This window comes from Gymnoscopelus microlampas (genome assembly GCF_963454915.1).
Source record: "Gymnoscopelus microlampas genome assembly, chromosome: 13".
Lineage (NCBI taxonomy): Eukaryota > Metazoa > Chordata > Actinopteri > Myctophiformes > Myctophidae > Gymnoscopelus > Gymnoscopelus microlampas.
This window is the reverse complement of record NC_139950.1, coordinates 24,278,757-24,299,168: the sequence shown is the minus strand read 5'-3', so window position 1 is coordinate 24,299,168 and position 20,412 is coordinate 24,278,757. Positions and strand designations below refer to the sequence as shown.

Below are 20,412 nucleotides of genomic sequence, written 5' to 3'. Positions count from 1 at the left end.
ACACAACATTTGACACACTCACATGCACTTTGGCTTGCATCAAGGCCTTGTATGGATGATGAATGTGTAATTTTAAGAGGCCAGGAGAAATGCCACAGCTCTTATCACTTAAAACCACTTCACATAGCTCCTCCTCACATGTCTACACACACACACACACACACACACACACACACACACACACACACACACACACACACACACACACACACACACACACTGCTCGCTGCCTGTGCACAGATTCTCACGTTTTTCTCACAGCAACACTAATTGGCATTCTCTTCGACACACAAACACACACGTCACATTCTTTTTGAAGTCACACACATACACACCCTGGCAACGTGCGAGCCGGGTTACAGTAACGGCGCTGAAGATGAAGTGAGTGAATCTTGGACTGGCTTGCTAGGATCACCATAGCAACTCCCTCGCTGTCTCCAACGGTAACCTCTTGCCCGGCCCCCCACCCCCCTGGCTAAATACATTTTCCCAGAATGCCTCAGTGGGACGTCCAGTTGACTGAGATGGTAGTGGAGCTCAGGGTGGTTCGGGCTGTTGGACCTCAAGCTTTTACAGTGTGTGTGGTTCACTCCAACAGGCAGAGTTTTTGCTATATTGTTTGGTTTATTTCATTTTGTGGATGTTTTCCCTGTTCATTTTTACTCCCCCTAATCTCTCCATTGTGGGGTTGTAGTTGTGACGGTGGCCATTACCTTGATGTTGTTTATTCCCTCTGTAGTTCTTGATTTTTTTACTTTATTGTTTATTTTGTTTAAACACTTAGTTTATTGTTCCCCATCTTCTAATTTTTGTTTTCCATTTTCGGAACCGTGGTCGACAGAGCTGATCAGTAAGCTGAACTTCCTGGAAGACGAGGATCAGGACATGCTCCCCGCCATGAGCAACAATCCCTTTGAAGACCCTGATGACGACCCAAACGACCTCAACCCGTTTGGCGACCCTGACGAGGAAGGTACGCATGACCTTTTGATGTTGGTTCAGTTAGTAAGATGAAAGCTGACAGCTTTTACGATTAAAAAATCTTGCATTGCGTTTACACATTTGTGTGTGTCGCATGTATTCAAGTTTTCAGTCGCCACGACTCATTTCAGTCATTTGCATTCCATAGAAGCCAGCATGTTGCGTAGCGAAAATAGCCTATCTACAAGCTCTCAATGCGTTTCTGCTTGCAGATACTGTAGGCTATTTTTGGTTATTATTTTGAGATTAGAGTATTTGAAGTGGTCAAACTCGCAATATGTTCAGAAGCATCTTCCATAAAATCTTAATAGTCTTGGATATTTCATAAAAGTAAAGTTAAATTGCCAACATTACAACCAGCACTTAATCAGCAGTGTAAAGGTCAGATGTACCATAGTATGACTGATCACACTATTCCATTAATGTGTTGATAGTCAAACTTATGTTGCTCAGTGAAGAGACAGTGAGTCGGATAGCAAGTCTTGCATTCAGTAGTTCTGAGGTAAGCTACTACTCTACTTTTCTCTGTAAAAGGGATTCATCTTGACTGTTGAGGATGATGACATCTTGCACCGGGTGATTTAAATCATGGTGAAAACACATGATGATCATTGACACATAGCATTGACGCGTCATCAAACCTGTAGCCCTCACCTGATGGCATGTTTGCTTTTTTTAGCTACCTTTTAATCAGAGCGAGTGTGTGTTACCCTCTGTTGTTTTGTATAAGCATATCATCTGAATGTGTTCTCTCTCAAGAAAACATTGTAAAAGCAACTGTGCTTTTACTTTAATTGAAGCTTTAGCATTGTGTGCGAGACTATGAAAGATGGAAAATTGTGTTTATAGGATGTAAAATAAATATATAAACCATTTTAACCCTCCATTACTTTGAGTTTGTTCATTATAGGGGTCCAACAGTTAAACAAATTAATAAATGTAATCAATTAATACAAAATATCGATAATTGATCATTTAATAAAATAATCTCTGAACAATTCCCTACTTTGGGCATGCCATTAAAGGTGAAATGTTTCCAAAAGAAAGAAAGAAAATAGTGAAAATAGTATAATAATGGCTAAGAAAAGAATGGATTGTTGCAGCCCTCAGTCTCATATACAGTACTCTCTTGTTACCATCAGACCCCTCCACCCGGACCATCCTACGCCAGCGGGTCGACGAGGACTTGTACTACGATCACGACTTCTCCAACCCTTTCAGCGACCCCGACGAACCAGAGACCCAAACAGACGCTGTCCCGGGGAACCCCTTTGACGACCCGGATCCAGACCCCGATCCCGACCCTGACCCTGACCCTGACCCTGACCTTGACCCAGGGCAGAACCAGGCTGACCCCGAGCCTCCCAGACCCAGGCAGAGGAAAGGGGTTCGGCCGGTGGACATGAGCAAATACCTGTACGCTGACACCTCCCGCACCGAAGAGGAGGAACTGGATGAGTAAGTAATGAGGGAGGAAGGGCCCTATAGTTTTCTTCTATTTTCACGCAAAATAGAAAAAATGCACACTGAGCACGCTAAAGCCTATCTGTGTAACACATTTACATTTGGATAGTACATGGGCGAGAGTCCAGACACTGCATGGACCAGTTGGGTTCCCATTACAAAAATTTCACAAAAAAGCTGATAACATGAGCTCTGGTATACACATTAGATGATCTGTGCCTCCAATATGCTTTTTCCCCTTTTTTTTCCTCTCAAAAGTCTCACTCCTTCTCTTACACTGTCCCCTATTTCTTTCATTCGCTCGCTTGATGTCTATTTAAACCTCAAGTTTCATATTGAGGTACAGTAGAGCCCCACATTTTCGATGCGGTCATATAAAGTCAAATCAAACAACAAAAAAACAACAACAGTTGAATAAAAAAAATAAGATTGCAGTTAAATAGGAGATTAGTAGTCATATTCTGAAGTTGCTTCAGTGGCAGCAGTGACTAAAGTTTCTACGTTCTAAACTTTACTACTGAAATACAAAAAGGAATGCACTGTAAAACCTGCAGTGCTAATTTAAATCAGAGAGTGTGACCTTACATGTCCATTTGGTCCTACTCTCCCTGCACTGCAAAATACAGTGTTAACTTACTGTGAGTTAACTTACTAACTCACATAGTTAACCAGTTTAACCCCATAGATAGACTTAGTTGACCAGGGTCCCCCAGGGCTTCAAGGACTTGGTCCGCTGATTTCTTTCCCTCTACACCAAATCTCTTTGCCGACAATAGCCGATCCACGATCTACACTACAACGCAATGTGAACTTGTAGGTCTGCTATTGTTGCTGAATGTTTTCCCCAACATCTGATTCAAAATAGGGACTCAAGCATTCATGTGGTTAACCCAAGTAGACCTGAGGCAGATTCTACAAATGTCTTCTAAACCCTAACAGCTCTCTGAAACACTTACAGTATGTTGCTATAATATCAAGTGGTTCTCAAACCTTTTCATGTCAAGGACCCCCGAAATTATATGTATTTGGCTGCGGACCCCATCCCAAAATATTTTGTTGCAGGGACCTCCCCAGAAGCAAAGATTTGAGTCACAAATGTTCGCTTTAACCTATTAAACCTGTTACCTATTCCCTTAATGGGTTACATTAGCACTATGGATTTGACTGTGTACCCTCATCTTCCTCTACTCTTCCTCCTGGTCTGAAGCCCCCACCCCCAGCAGAGTGACGAGGCAGCTCTTTCAACACAAACAAGGAGTCTGTTGTTTTGCTGCATTCCTTCACCTTGTCTACCCTCCCTTCTCTTCACTCTCTCATTCCCTCAATCCACCCCTTCCCATCTTCCTTCAATCCCTTCCTTCTTTGCTCCCTCCACTTTAATATTTGCTTGCCATCTGTTCTTTCAAGCTCCCTTTTTCCCTCCTTCTGTTGTTCCTTCTCTCCATCTATCCTCAATTCCCTCTCTCCCTCCTTCGTTTGTCGTTTTCCTTTCTTCCAACCTTCTTTCGCTCACTCAGAACCACTCTACCACGGGGGTCTTCAGCGTTTTTCAGGCCTAGGACCACTTAGCTGAGAGAGAGATGAAGCAGGGACCCCCACTGCATATTGTATAAAATTGTGTTGCAGATTCAACTTTTTCATAGATTTCATAGATAGATAGGATTCATGTTAATGTGTATTTTCAGATATTTAACCTTTAAAACCTCAATATTTAGTCAACTTGCCCGTTGGCTCTGTACTTGGTCTGCTCTCTTTCCCTCTACACCAACTCTCCGAAAATAGCCGCGGGAGGCGTTGTGAGCTTGTCGATCTGCTATTTTCGGTTAATGTTCCCCACCACTCAAAGATTTGGCGGACCCCCTTTTGTAACTCTGAGGACCCCCTAGGGGTCCCGGACCCCCCGTTGAAGACTCCTGCTCTACCAAGATGAACAGTTCCCAGTCTGTCTAAAGACAATGTCTTACTCAGTGCTTCTCACGTGGTGTGTCAAGTTCAGGTGTGTCTTGGGATTTTGTGACAACCACACAAAAAGCGCATTCATTTACAGTATTGTTAAAGTTGAAAAATATATTTTTTTTGCTTTTTTTAATAAAAAAAAATATATATAAATATTTTGGCAATTCTACAAGCTTGGCATTAGTAAATAGAATAAAAATAAATGTTTAGACTGATAACATGTTGAGGCTATTTTGCACGGATATGAATACGGATGTGCCTCGAGATCTTTTTATTTTTTAAATGGATTTTTTTATTTCAGGGCGCAAAAAATATGACAGCATATCAAAAACAAGATAATTATATATTTTTCTCCCCGTTCCCCTCCTCCCCCTGAGGACTGTGCCAATACTGTCTTTGTAATACAATAATGAATACCATGACAAACATTAGATAAAAACAACACAAGAGTTTGACTTTTTGGTGTGCCTTCCTTTGGCACAAAACATTTAGAAACCACTGCTCTAACCTGTCAGCATACAGACAGACAGGTTAGTGCTCTGTTTATTTATTCTCAGTCCTTACAAGGACACAGCTCTGCAGAATAGTAGGTTCAAGAGGCCAGCCCGGTGTTTTGACTGGGTTCTATTCACATGCCATTTGTAGTCTGTGATGGTCTGGTAAAGCCCAATGCTCCCCCCCATTGACTGGCTGCGGACCAGAGGTCAGAAAGACACTGAGTGGTCCTAACCCCATCTGTCAGCCAGGTACCTAGTCAATCAGGATGTCTTGTCTCTCGTAATGTCACTCTCTCTCTCTCTCTCTCTCAACTTTACAGTGATGGGTATTTAGCTAAACACACTCGACTCTCTCACACACACACACACAAACACACACACACACACACACACACACACACACACACACACACACACACACACACACACACACACACACACACACACACACACACACACACACACACACACACACACACACACACACACACACACACACACACACACACACACACACACACACACACACACACACACACACACACACACACACACACACACACACACACACACACACACTCTCTCTCTCTCTCTCTCTCTATGGGCGTCTTGTCTCTGGACTAAACAAAGTGTATAGAAGAAGACGCCAAGTCTTATTTAAAACCTCTCTCTCTCTCTTAGTGCAGAGTTTGTTGCATGTTGAGTGAATGTCCTGCGGCAGTTCCCCTCACTTCCAGCCCCCCAAACATGCCTGTGTAAAGATAAGGAGATGGTGTGTGTGTGTGTGTGTGTGTGTGTGTGTGTGTGTGTGTGTGTCTGTCTGTCTGTCAGTAGTCTAACCTGGTCACTCAGGATATGAGGTCAGTAGGGGTTGACCTCAGTGCACCTGTGTCTTGCGTTACCTAACCTGTCTTGTTGTTTTACATTCAAATGCACCAATCTCACCAATTAATTTAGTTTCCCTCCTTGAGTAATAGCCCCAACCTATTTTATATAATGTATAAAAATGTATAATGGTAACGTACTGTCTATATCCCTGAGATTATAATGACACACATATAATGTGAAGCTGCTGATCGTCATTGTGATTGAGATTCTGTTCACAAACATGGTTTTTAACCACTTTCGACCTTTCGTCCCTATTTGGGGATTTTACGTGACAACTTCCGATCTAGATTGGCATTGGCTTCAGCTGTTTTCGCTATTCGCTGTACGACAGGTATGGCTTAAGTGGTTAATCCATGTCTATAAAATCAACCACCTGTAACCAGCGTTTGTCTCCTCTCCTCAGGTCAAATCCATTCTACGAGCCGAGGACCTCCAGCCCGGTACAGTCCTCGGCCGGTGCCCCCTCCATGGACATCAGCCCCGCCTCCATCCAGAAGAGGAGAGCTCCGCAGCCCCCCGTCATCACGGCCCCCAGCCCCTGTCCCAGCCCCAGTCCCCAGGCCTCCAGGCTTGGCTCTGGCCCAGACAAGGCGCGGGCACAGCCAGGCGGACCCAGCCCAGTAGCAGCCCTAGTGGGGAGAGAGCTGGCCTCTTCCTCCCCTAAGGTGAGCCAGTTTCTATTATTAGGAACGTTAGAACACCACAGAATTCTGGAGCGATCTATTGCACACAGGGTGTATGTTTGTTAGGGTTGCCATTTTACAGGTTACATTCACAGGCAATGCACACATTACATCTGCAAAGAGGTTTTCAGCACCTAAAAATTCAATAGAGAAATTTCAAAAGTGTCACAGATTCTATATGTGAAGGGGAATCAGGTGAATTGGGAGCACAACCGGGAATAAGTCAGAAATACAACCATTTCATACACCACAGGTAAGTTGAACATACCTTTAAAAAACAACAACTCTGGTATGATGATAATATAATCCAAGAACTATATCTTTATACTTTCATAAGAGTCCACCCCCTTTGACTATGTTTTCCACGTTGAACCAGACAGTACACAATAAAATAGTCAGTGTTTGTTTATACATGTGTAACTGATAGTGTACAAATGTAAATTGGTCCATGGGTGTACGGAGGACGGACCGAATCCCTGTGTCTTTGGGAGGGTTGTGGGCACAGACTTCCCTGATTGGCCAACCGTCAAAAATAGCACATTTACAAGCTTACAAGTTTGGAGGTCTTGCTATTTATCGGCCTTTTTTGAAAAACATTTCAGTGGGACGCAGGCAGAGGCTATAGCTATTTGGGGGTTCCTTTGCATGGAGGAGTTTGGGAATATCTGTGCTACACCATCCCGAGAACAGAGAATTAGTTTTGAATGACAGGGTGTCTACACGGTAAAATGGTACGTAACCAACCACACACACCAGACACCACCCCTACAGTGTCCCAGCAAAATACACACACATCCACACACCTCTGCACCGCGGCTCATTCTCCACCACGTTTCCGTCTAGTTATAATAAGTGAGTGTCAACTTTGTAAAGTGCGCGCGCCCGGCGTGCCACGTGCACGTGTGTCCGCGTCCAGCCACCCCTTATATTAGCTTTTTTCCCCGCCCGTGAAATCCCATCTACTGCTCTATTCTGTATGCTCACGGAGCTCTCCCACCACAGCACCTCATTTGAATATAGGTATTTGTTTATTGGGGTGTTTTCATATGTTTATTTATTTATTTAAATTAGGTAAATCACAGCTCGCAGTAATTAAATGGCTGACGGTCACACAGACTCGCAGACTGAGACAGACCACTGGCGGAGAATGATTGGCTGGGGTGTTGGGGTGGTGGTGGTGTATGTGTGTGCGTGTGTGTGTGTGCATTTGGAGGGGGCCAATGAGTGTATGTGGGGCTTAAACATTGGGGGCTTAACCACAGCAGAGCGATCACATGGGGGGGTCACACATGCACGCACACGCACGCACATACAAACATGCACACGCACACACATACTCTCTCTCTCCTACTGTACAGAGTTACACACACCACACGCACATAACATGCGCGCACACACACACACACACACACACACACACACACACACACACACACACACACACACACACACACACACACACACCCTCCTCCCACCTCCCACCCTGTGCAGGCTGGCTAGCTGTGTGTTTTAGTGTAGCTGGGTGGCGTCACTGGCCGTCTATGTAATTATGGCACAGTGCCTTTATCACCCAGCTGCAGTTGCCTGTGACCGTGGGTGAGGGGGCCTAAACCACTTTAATTACCCAGAGCCAGTGGCCTGTGGTGGGCCACACTTCGCCAAGAGCTGCCCCTGCCTCTGGAGCTCTGGGGCGGCGGGTGGGAGAGAGAGGTAGGGAGGGAGAGAGGGATGGGGAACGAAAGGAGGGGAGGTGGGTAGAGAGAATGGGCGGGGGGATGGGGAGAATGCTGAGGGAGAGAGGAGAGGTGAAAGATGGAGGGAATAAAGTGGTGGAAGAGAGAGAGATTGTTGACAGTGGGGACGGTATAGAACCTGCAGTGTTTGTTCATGTACACAGCCAGTGTGAATAGGTGTCTGTTTTTTTTTTACTTTTTCTTATTCGCACCAAGCACTGTGACGCGCACATGTGTGTGTGTGTGCGCGCGCGCACACACACACACACACACACACACACACACACACACACACACCCCATCAGTGTGTAGGCAGTGAGATGACCTTTGAATGTATGAAGTCAGAGAGGATTAAGAGGGGAGACGTTCCCACAATGAGGGGCCAGGACGAAGCCAACACATCACACTATGAATGTGGAGTGCAGATGTGTCTGTTTTTTTGTGTGTTGGCATGTCTGTGCAGCATCGATGTGTTTGTGTGTGCGCTTCTATGACATATGACTATATCTGTGTGTGTGTGTGTGTGTGTGTGTGTGTGTGTAGGTGTGTTAATGTATGCATGTGTTTGTGTGTCCTTCTATCTGTGTGTTGCCATCCTGACTCTGTATGTATTCTGATAGAGGCCCTTTTATGCCCAAGGCTCAGCTCACTGAATATGTATTTCAGCAGGTGTAACCCTCCCCCAAAACATAGTTAACCTCTATCTCTCTCATATAAAATGTGTGTGTGTGTGTGTGTGTGTGTGTGTGTGTGTGTGTGTGTGTGTGTGTGTGTGTGTGTGTGTGTGTGTGTGTGTGTGTGTGCGTGCATATGCATCTGCACCCTCCACTCACACCAACAATGGGTTGTAGGCCAAGATAAAACAAAAACGAAAACACATGCATACATCCACACACACACACACACACACACACACACACACACACACACACACACACACACACACATGGAGCAAGACAACTATTCCTAATCTCTGAGTTTGAATAGAAATTGATACATTGAAAAAAAAGGAACAAGATTCCCATTTATACCTTTACAACTTTCCCTGAAGGGTCTTGAGAAATCCCACTCCGTCTCGTTGAATGGAATCATGCCTGGGCCGCCCGTGGGAGATTAGCACGCCCTGTTTCAACGCATACCCATTATATATGTTCCAAATGGATGTGCCACGCTAATTTGGCTTAACTTGGAATAATTTCCACATTTTTATACTTTTTTTTTAATTCAATAGCAGACAGAAGGTGGTGTTGAACTTTGCTTCAGGTGTGTAGCGGTAACCTCCTTGTCATTGCATTGAAATGGCCTCTTCAGCAGCAGCCTGTAGCAAATCAGGACATCTATAGGACATATGGCGTGTGCTCACTTAACACCACATACATATGTGTGACACACATGGATTGGATTTACATGAAGCCCTCGCAAGAGCTCAGAGCACTGGACGATTGCCAGAGCAGCTCATCCAATGGCAATTTTTTCAAGACATTAGATGCAGTCATACTGAACCACTGCAGTGTAACCGACATTACCTTTATTCATTTGGAGTTTGGAGATTGGAGTTGAAAGTATGTGGTTAATGATTTTGTATCCCTCTTTTCTTTAAACCATAACTTGCCCGAGGGAAGGTTTGTCGAATGTACAGTATCATGTCCTTCAAGAATAATCCTGCTACGCAGGCATTGAACTATGTCTCTGTTGGTTGTTTGTTTGTTGCTGAACTTAAAAGAGAACTGGAGCTTACTCCAGTACATATGAGCACCAGTCAAATACCCCAGGTGTGTGCATTCATACCTGGGAGCTGGCCAGAGACGGTGTGAAAACAGAGGTTTACCAGCCTCTTGTTGGATGTCCCCGCCTACATAACCCCATACTCTGTCCTCAAAGGGCACCGAGTGCAAGCTCAGCGTCTGTGAAGGATGCCGGAAAGATGGAAACATCGCCAGGATTAATTTAAATGAACAGAGGAGGGAAAGGTTCCTGTCGGTCGGGTCGCGAGCTCCGCCTGGGCCCCGATTCAGTCCATCTCTCCCTCACTGATTTCACTCCTCCCTGCACTCTAGCGTTCCCCTCATTCCTCCCATTCTTCCGGCTGTCACTGACCCCCCCCTCCCAATCCACTGACTTTTTCTCTCCCTATCTTTTTGTTCGTAGGCGGCTCACTCTACACTTAGATGCTCTGATCTTTTGGATTTTCATCAGGTTTCCGCTTCATGAATTATGTGTCTTATTTTCATATAAAGAAAAGTTGGAAGCCAGCCAGCCAGGGAAAAGTTTGAGATGAGGAAGAAGTTCGACATTATCTCCGTATTTACATAAAGGCTTTGAGAAGTAGTAAAACTTGGATCTTCAACTGACAGCTATTAGCTGAAATATCAAGATGCAGGCAAAAGTTGACTTGGGCACACACATACAACATCTTTACATTAGTGCTTTAACCCATTCAATCCGGGAAAGCATGCCATCGATCTGTGTCATTTTAGATGTCTTTGACTATTTTTGAAAAATCCTGAAAATTAGTGCACATTTTTTAATGTATATATTTTTTAAAGCGAACATTTGTAAAATATTTTGTTCCAGGGACCTCCAGAAGCAAAGATTTAAGTTACAAATGTTCGCTTAAAGAATATATAGATTTAAAGATTTGCATAAATGCTCATGATAAAAAAAAATAGCAGATCTGCAAGCACTCTGTGCCGCTCTGTGAACTTGTATATCTGCCATTTTTGAATAGCCAAAGTATGAAATAATGGTTATAGCTCAAATCTAAAATGACACGGAAGCGTTCCCGGATTGAATGGGTTAAATTAGTTTGAATGTGTCTGTAGTTACGCATATCTTTTAGATAGTACTGCACTGAAGTAGAGTTCACGTGGTACCTTTTATTGATCATGAATAAATACAAGATGCATATCGTCGCTGTTGGGCAGAAACCTCCATATTTGAACTTGTTGTGTTTTTTCGTAAATGAATGCCCTGCTTGATCATACTAACAGTGTCACACAAAAGTAGCATATCTGCGAGATCGAAACGTTTTGAGCTTGTAGATCTGCTACTTTTGCTGTTTTTGAATTTGAAATCCTGAAAAGTAATAGTTTTGGACATGTGAGGTTTCCACCCGACAGAGATAAATACTGTAAACTCAGCAAAATAATAGCGTGAGAAGAGAGTGGGTTCTACTTTATATTATCATTTCTGTGTCTTGTTATCACTTTTTTTTATATTAATGTTATATTATCATTTAAATCTTTGTGTTTTGCCAATTATTTGGGGTCCCACTGGCAATACCCTCTCGCCCCACCAGTGGTCCCCGGCCCACATGTTGAGAACCACTGCTTTAAGTTAATCAAAGGCTCCAAATTAACCACAGTTTAGTGAGGGGAGGGATGTGAGAGCTTCCACACCAGGGGAGCCAGAGGCCAGAGGCCTCTCTCCGTTCCCAGCCTTTTGTTTTCACGGCGCGGGCTGGCTCCAAATTGAAATTAGAATAAATTAGCATTATTTAATTGAGTTCGCACAAGGCTGTGATATTTCTTAATTAGCTTGCACCGAGGGTTCGCCCGGGAAGGGGACCGCACAGACACTGCAGAGTTTTGCGGAGGTTGCTGGGATGATACTCTGGGCGTCTTTTTTATAGTTTTTTTTTTATAGAATACGAGAGAACGGGACAGATGTTTTCTGTCCTGTCGTGACCCCTCCTCTGTATTTAAGGGCGTCTCGTCTTTCTATCACCATCTTGAAGTCTTTCATCCTGTCTTTCATAATGTGGACCAATGTTTTCCTACCTCGGAAGTACCTACTGTAGGTCATGTAAGTAATTAATGGAGCGGTATGTGACGTTTACTCGTGACATTTGAAAGATGCCTACGTTTCCCATTTCATTGTTTAATTGCTGCTTACCTACTGTCGACACTGAAATCCGCATGATCACTTGCTCAGGACCAACTGACACTGCAGTTGCTGTTAATTATCAGCGATGGAAATCTTGTATTGTCAAATTATTGTTTTGCTGAATGTTTAATTTAAACCATGAATACATTTAAACGACCTAGAGGTGTGCATCCGGTTTGAACGTGATGTTGGCGTTTTCAGCACCCTCTCTCTTGTGGACTAATTTAGGAGTGACATGCATACAGACAGACAGACAGACAGCGTCATTGCAGTAGTTTCGCATCGCTTCACAGCTCAACTAATAAGCAATGAAAAGTGAGTGAGCATGACCCCAGGTAATAAATAGGTCCGTCCCTGCTTGAGACCAGGGGCATTGAACACACACTGGCTCTCATTTTGCCCGGCTGGTCCTTCCATAAGCTATGTAATATTAGGAGAATAATCCGTTAGAGGAGTTTGGGGTAAGGCAGTACTTCTCAATGTCCTTCTCTTCCCCCTGTATGGGACCCCACCCACCCAGTCCCCTCCAACCCCATTTGCTCTCTTTGAGTGGTCTTGTTATTGGATCTGCTGAGAGAGTCGAGACTCAGTTCCTGCTCCAAATGCAGCGGAGGTCCAATCACTGGGGTTCCTGTTGTGGTGTGGTGCTGCAGGGCACAGCTGTCACCAAGCAGGGGGAAGAGAGGAATGGGACATGGTCATTAGACATTATGGCCCAAATGCTCAAAATTCGCCGAACTAACTGATTTGTTTTGTTTTCCTGGGCTACTGGTCCTGTTTCAAAGGCTGATAACAGTTAAGGCAATGAATGGATAGATTGGTAATGGGTTATTTTCTATAAAGGGCTCTGCTTGGATTCAGTCTTAGATGAGGCACGTGTGGAATCAGAGAAAGAGCCTTAATCACCACTTGTATCGCTGGACAGAAGCTGTTTATCTTCAATATATTGTGTAGGGAAAAGGTTTTATTGAGATTGGTCTGAAGAACTCTGTGGCTCTGGCCCTTGAACTTAATATTATGGGATGCTTCTCTTTTTGTTATGCTAGGAATCGAAATTTGTTTTACGGTTACAGTACGCTTGTTTTAAGTTACTCTAGATAAAGTCATCTACTCTATGCTTAAACTCTAAATATGTACATTATTTTGTATGATGAAGTGGCACCAGACATGGAAGGATGGTGGGACTGGACTAGTGTTTAACACCGGGATTCCCGGGATTCCCGGGAATCCCGGGAATTCGTTTTTTTTTACCATCCCGGGAATTCACTTCGGTTCCCGGGCTTCCCGTTTTTTTTTTCTTGTTAGAAATGAATACTAATTAGTAGAAAGCCCTATCTACAGCGTGGAGGAATTACTATTATAATTAGGCAAGTTACTTGCCGCGTTGCCGACCAGGGCAGGGTCCCATCGTCCCGTTGTGAACCAATATGGGACGCACTGAATGAATGTACAGTAACAGTAATGAACAAAATAAAACACAAGTGGCCGTGATGCCCCATGCCTGCCCTGCACAGTGCGCATGCTGATTTCACTGTTTCCTCTGCTGTCAATATGGTAGACACCAGTTGACTAGTACAGATTCAACATCATCAAGTGAAACGCTACATAAACAGTAGCCTAGGTAGGTTTGATCGAGCCTATATTCCAGCTTAAAATGCGCACAAGCCAAGCAATGCTTTTGATAGAGAGAGAGGACAGACCGGAGAGCTGGAGAGAGAGAGAGAGAGAGAGAGAGAGAGAGAATTAGACCGATGTGGTCCGATTTTTTTTATCATCATTAATGTAGCCTACCCTACCTACACTTGCATTTTAGAACGTTCAAACTACCATTTTACTAGAACTACCGAGTAGAACAAGTGAACTGCACAACAACTGTCTGTCTCATTGATTGTCAGTGCTGGCAGCGCATGCATGTGCACATCAAAATCACACTACAAAACTCCACATTTGATCAACAACAAAATATAGATTAATAGACAACATACAGCCAACATCCCAAAATGGAGTCTTATAATATCCAGCAAGTAGCCTAATATAAATTTATAACTGCAAACAAATGACATGTTTAGGCTATCAAATCAATATCCTACAAAAGTAGAGAAAAGCTGTGACCTCACCGGCGCTCTGATGGACAATAAATACATATTCCTTTTGCAAATTCTCTTGTCAATAATGATACAAATGGAACGCTTATTTCAGCAGCTAGAGTTTGACATTGTTTGAGTGCGTTTTGAGCGCAGCTCCTCGTTAAGTTAATTGTCTTCGCCCGCTGCGCAACAGGGCAGATCTCCGCCAGGGCAGGGCACTATAGGCTATTATATTTATATATTATATTTATATGATTTAAAAAAATCAAATTAAGTCATTATTAGTGCAAGTTCATAGGTGGACACAATAGGGACATTTGGGCACCTCGGTGTAAAATTGTCTATTTAAGTATCTACATATAAATGCATTTTAGTGGGCACTTTTTTTTTTTTTTACCCTTTAACGGGAATTCCCGGGAAGCCCGGGAAAAGGTCTGAAAATTCCCGGGAATTAAAATTAGCTATTTCCCGGAAAATGTTAAACCCTAGACTGGACTAGTGGTCAGGGGCCATGGATGTGGTCATTTCCTAAATATTCTGAACCATCTATCTGACACATCCAAAGGTAGATAAAGAAGTCTTCATAACTTCCATCCCTGAACTTTCGCAACTTCTGGACAGAGCAGCAACAAAACTCTGGGACGGCTCCCTCTACAAGCAGCCTTTTTCTTAACTTCCACTTGTTCAACTTGTCTTTAGGAATATCTTAATCGATTATAACAATTAATCGATTTTAATAAAATAACCCTATTTCCCAAAATAGCGTAATTAACAGATCTACAATGCGATGCAGTGCTATTTTTGGTTAATCAAACTAAATAACAAAAATAACAAAGAGTTTGCTCTCATTTGTTGATATATAAAAAAATTGAAAATATTTTAAAGACATGCTTCTCGATTATTCAATTAATCAAAAAAGTAATCGATAGCATAATCGCTAAGAAAATAAGTGATAGTTGCAGCCCAAGCAGGAAGTTATTGATGTAGGTCCAATGCAGAATGCCCAGAGAATTCTCTGAACCTACGAGGAGTGACTCATGTTTGTATTCTGGTTATGTCAGTCTGTTCCGTCTGAACAGATTATGGTGGTACACCGTAATTATTCATCAAATTGAACAAATTACACTTTAAGCTAAATGTGAAGTGTATTTAATGAATTTGTTGCCAATCTAATTTTGTCCTGAGATGCCATAAAGCAGTGGTTGTCAACCCTTTTCATATCAAGGTCCATTATTTATTCGGCATTTGAGCTAGACCCAAGACTTAAAATATTTCATCGTTGGATAAGATTTTGTTCACAATTCCATGCTGTATTGATGTTGGTACCATAGGAGAGATAACAGGCCAACGTTGATCAAGTAACAATTCTTCTACATTCTCTAATTGTGTAGACTTCTTGTAAATTAAGTAATGCAGATGTTTTACAATAATTTAACTCTTGAGAGTGAAATGAATGCATTTGGTTTAATTTTACGCTCTCAAGAGTTAAAGATCTATAACGGTCCATTTGGTTACCAACTCTCCATCATTTAGCTGGGGACCACCTGGAACCCCCTCAAGGACCACTGGTTGAGAACCACGTGCTGCCATAAAGGGATGAGTGTGTGTATCTACTGTATGTGTGTGATTGTCTGTACGTATATACAGTACAGTATGTGTGCCTGTGCATGCAGCTGGGCATGCACCTGCTCGTTAGCATGTAGAGAGGGATGTGTTTTGATCCCGTTATTGTAATGCGGCTATCATTTATTCTCCTTCGCCACTGCTGGGTGCGTTGTCGAGTTCACCACGACTTAAGCATTGCAAAGAGCTCTGTCTCTCTCTCTCTCTCTCTCTCTTTCCAACTCTCTCTCTCTCTATGCTTCCTCCTAAATACCCACATCGTACCGGTGTAAAAGGGCCCTCCGCATTGCACAGCTTGTAATCTGCCTGTGGTAAGTCCTCCCTTGGTTTTATCAGCCAAGGATTACCTCACAAGCTCACAGAGAGAAAGAGAGAGGGAGAAGTAGAGGCAGACAGAGAGAGAGAGAGAGAGAGAGGGAGAGAGAGAGAGACAGAGGGATGGTCAGAGAAAGAGTAAGGGAGAGGACAATCAAAAAGCAAGCCACATGAGAGTTAGGCAGAGAGAGAGAACGAGGGAGGCAGAGAGAATTGGGAAAACAAGTCAAACAGAAAATGATGAAGATTGACCAAAATGAAAACAGATGAGTGTGTAATCTGCTCCCCAGAGAGAGAGGGTGAGAGAGAGAGAGAGAGAGAGAGAGAGAGAGAGAGAGAGACTTGGTTTTGAGTTGAAGGGAAGTTTAGAGGGGGAATTGACTAATCCCTGCATGATTGATGTGTGCTGTGGGAGGCTCTGTAGCAGTCTAATAGGGCTTATGAGGATGCACAAAAAGGCCTTGTGTGTGTGTGTGTGTGTGTGTGTGTGTGTGTGTGTGTGTGTAAGCAGGTGTGTGAGTATGCATGCTCATGTGACGTGCATGTTTGCATTTTTGCATGTGAGAAGAAAATATGCATTCAATTGTGTGCGGAGGGACCCACACACACACCATTCGGTGTGTATGTGTCTTTCCCTTTGCTAGCTACTAAGGCCAAGGGTCCGAATAGCACAGTGGACTATACGAGCGAAGAGGAGGGTAACTCTATCTTAATCTGTTCATAATCTGCCCCTCATCCAGGTGTGTGTGGCCCTAAGCCCAAAAGATGCTGGGTATGGGGTGGGGGGTAGGGGGTTAGGGCAGGGGGAGATGAAGTTTAAGGGGGCTTTGGGTGAGGGGATACTGGGTGTACTCCCTGGACCCCTGAGATATCACAGACCCCCCACATGTCCCACAGTCCTTCAGTCATACCTCCGCCCCCCTACCCTCCTTCAACCTTTAAGTGGCCACCAGCATATTTTAATTGAATTAAACCCGTTGCACTCCAGAATTTAAAAAAGGGGACCATTGAAGTGCTTTGTGAATTAGTCTTGGTGATTTGTCTGTCAAATAGTGTGCGTGTAAGGGTGTGTGTGTTTCAGTAAAAGAGAGTGCGAGCACCAATGATAAGGCTTTAATTACCTCTTTATAAACCCCCCACCCTACCCCATCTCCCCTCACCAAGCTACTACAGTATGCAGGTGTGTGCTCGCGGCCACCACAGGAAATATTAACCAGGCTGCCTGGAGCCCACTCATAGATCTCACGGAGGGATCAATGCTGTAGGTTTCATTTGAGCACTCTTCCTATCGGCTCACTTGACCTTAACAAGGTTTGGCAGCGAGGCACTCCTCTGACAGACCCCAAGAGTCCCTTTTATGATGGTAATGCAGCCAGGAAACGACACACAGGGTCTCTCTCACGCTAATGCACAGTATGTCTTGAGGGTTGTCTTTTGATTTTTGCCGATGTGGCATTTTGGAATGTTGCAAGTCATTCTGGGTCACATCAGAAGCTCAGTATCTACAGGTTGTGGAGAAGAGTGATTCTCAGCCTTTTTAATTTCAAGGAACCCCAGTTTGATATGCGTTAGTCCATAGACCCCCATTTGATACGACTTTTATCTCTAGTACCCCAATCTACACTGTAAAATGTGTTGATTTACTCTTTGAGTAACTCTTTGAGTTACAGACCCATAATGGTTCACTTGGTTCCTAACTGTGGATCATTTAGCCGGGGACCCCTTGATCTCATGGACCCGGACCCCACATTGAGAAAGAGTGTTTGACTATACTGTATGTTTCTTTACCGAGAAATCGGTGGGGTAGCGGAGAAGGGAGAGAGCATTATGAGAAGTATCAGGAGAGAAGGCATGATTCAAATGTACAGGCAACAGTCCCTCACAATACGAAAGGAGGAAAGGGGATTTGAAGGGATCGAATGAGCTGGTGTTCATTCCACCCCAGTTCAGAAGCAGGGCAATGCTGTCACTATTCCCTCTATGTTCATTGCAAACCAATTCAGGGTCACTTTTGCTACTTTGCCTATTCCTTATATTGCACTTAACAGAGCAAAGACAGTCTGAAGTTAACTGCACGCACACATGTACACATGCACACACACACACATGCACACATAACCCCCAACCCACACAGCAAAATCCGGTGTGTTCATTTAAAATATCGGTTCATACCAGCACCACACAACGCAGGCTGTCTGCTCCTCTTTAACTTTGCTTGTCTTAACTTTCCTCCTTGACGCCCCCCCCCCTCCCCACATCTTACATTTATGTACACCTCCATGCCCCCCCCTCGCTCCTTCCCTTCTTTCTGCTTGTGTGTTGCATTCTAGAGCCCCCCTGCCACAGCACGCCCCTCCCTTCCTACCACAGCCCCTCCCCTGGCTGTGTGTGTGTGTCTGTGTGTGTGTGTGTGTGTGTGTGTGTGTGTGTGTGTGTGTGTGTGTGTGTGTTGCGTGTGTATTCTGATCAGGAGTGCCGGCCCGTCACAAGGGGTGACTTTGTAATTATGTTCATTTTAATTGGCTTCGCTATCAACCCGTCTCATCACTTTATGAGCCCACGCCAAGCTGGACAATGACGGTCTGCAGTGGCAGGGGGGTTGGGAGGGTGGTGGGGGGGGGGTGTAACTGCTGTGCGGAGACCACCCCCCCACTTACACACACATCCCTGTCAGCCTCTTTTACCTGCAGAGTCTAATTCCTGAAGTGGCCTCTTTAATGAGTTTTCCCTGCCGGCACGTAGATTAATTGATAAATGATGGCCTTATCTGCACGGCTGATCTCTGAACCCAGCGCACCCCTAATTTGTTTGTTGAAGACGGCAGTTAAAAGGAGATTAATGCTGTATAGATTTATGGGAGCATGGCACCTCCATTGCCCCCACCCCCTCTTCTCTTCTCTCCTCTCCCTCCTCTTCCTCCTTGTCCTACGGCCTTTAAGTTTGTCTTTAAGAAAGCGAGAGAAGGAAGGAGAGGAAGTGAGACCGCAGGGCTGAGAAAGGGTTGGTTGAGATCTCTCGTGCTGAATCCAATAATGTTGATGGACATGAAACCATTTCAGTTTTACACGGTCCACTACAGCCTAGAATACTCTGCTACCGAGGTGGGGTGAGGAGGCATTTGGAATCTTGCCTCCGCAAATCCATTGAATGTTCAGGTTTTTCTTTTAATGTCACTGCTACTCCACCTCCGTTTGGAAAAAGGGGGCCACCCAGGGAGAGGCCAGAGAAATGAGGAGAGAGAGACATACATGAGAGAAACGGAGCTATGAAGGGAGACTAAGCTTTGTTTTATTTATCAGTAAATGAATGGAGTAAGAGGTCGCTGGACAGAAGTGGTCTGTTTCGGCTATATACCTCATTGTTTGTTCTGTAACATTCACTGTAGGGTGAAGATCTGGTCTAGAAACGTCACTTTCCTTTTGGAAATTGTGTCTGTTATTGATTTTTCACAGAACTGGGTAAATGGTTAACATTTGTGAGCCCCGAACGTTTTTTTTTTTTTTTAAACACCTTGAAATGTATCAGTGGCAATCTGAGTGAACCATTTCCAGGGTTTCTGTATGACCACGTGCCAGAAGAGCATACACACATTGCTTCACACATTGCGTCTGGTAGGTTTCAGATAGAGATGGAGAGAGAGGGAGGGAGGGAGAGTCAGAGGGATATTGAGAGATGGGGTTGATGAGTGAAGGTGACCACACACGGTATGATATTAGCAATCTTGGCGTCGTCACAGATAACATTTTGTAGTCAATACCCACAATTTAGTTTTGGCCGTGTGACTGGTGCTATGATAATTCTGATGTGAAAAATATCTACTGCAATTTTACAGATTTTGTGTTTAATCACTCTCAGCTGGTCTAAGTGCATACAGTTGCATGAAAAATGGTATGTAGATATTATCAGCTCCCTTTGGAGAATTGACAACCCGTGTTGTCCTCTTCTGCCAAGTCAAGACAGGGTCCAAATATTCCTTTTTTGTTTTGTGTTCTCGAGGTAAAAAAACATCACCCTGGTATATGTCGGCCACAGTAGGTTGTAGTTTTGACGCACAATCTGAGACGTAGACGCAATTAAGCTTGCATAGTTGGATAAACATGACATTACATTTTCCATGTGTGATATGTCATGATCGTACTGTATAAGAGGGCCAAAATAGTGCAGTGTGCAAGCACCTTAAGACACAGCTTCTTTCACTGACAGAGGAGAGGAGAAAACAGAGGACAGAGTAGTTGAACCATGGAGGCGTTTGGACTGTCACTACTATGGATTCAATGTAATCACGGTTTCATGGAAGTCA

At 44.0% G+C, this 20,412-nt stretch overlaps 1 protein-coding gene across 2 annotated transcripts in view; it reads left to right on the top strand.

The window, feature by feature from the left end:
* Positions 1 to 20,412, top strand: part of ehbp1 (EH domain binding protein 1) — a 189,222-nt gene that overhangs the window by 64,597 nt on the left and 104,213 nt on the right. For both annotated transcript variants that reach the window (XM_084077333.1, XM_084077332.1), the window contains exons 8-10: positions 842 to 973; positions 2,124 to 2,439; positions 6,190 to 6,451. In XM_084077333.1, the coding sequence (XP_083933459.1) occupies positions 842 to 973; positions 2,124 to 2,439; positions 6,190 to 6,451 (710 nt within the window). The remainder of the gene's footprint in view (positions 1 to 841; positions 974 to 2,123; positions 2,440 to 6,189; positions 6,452 to 20,412) is intronic.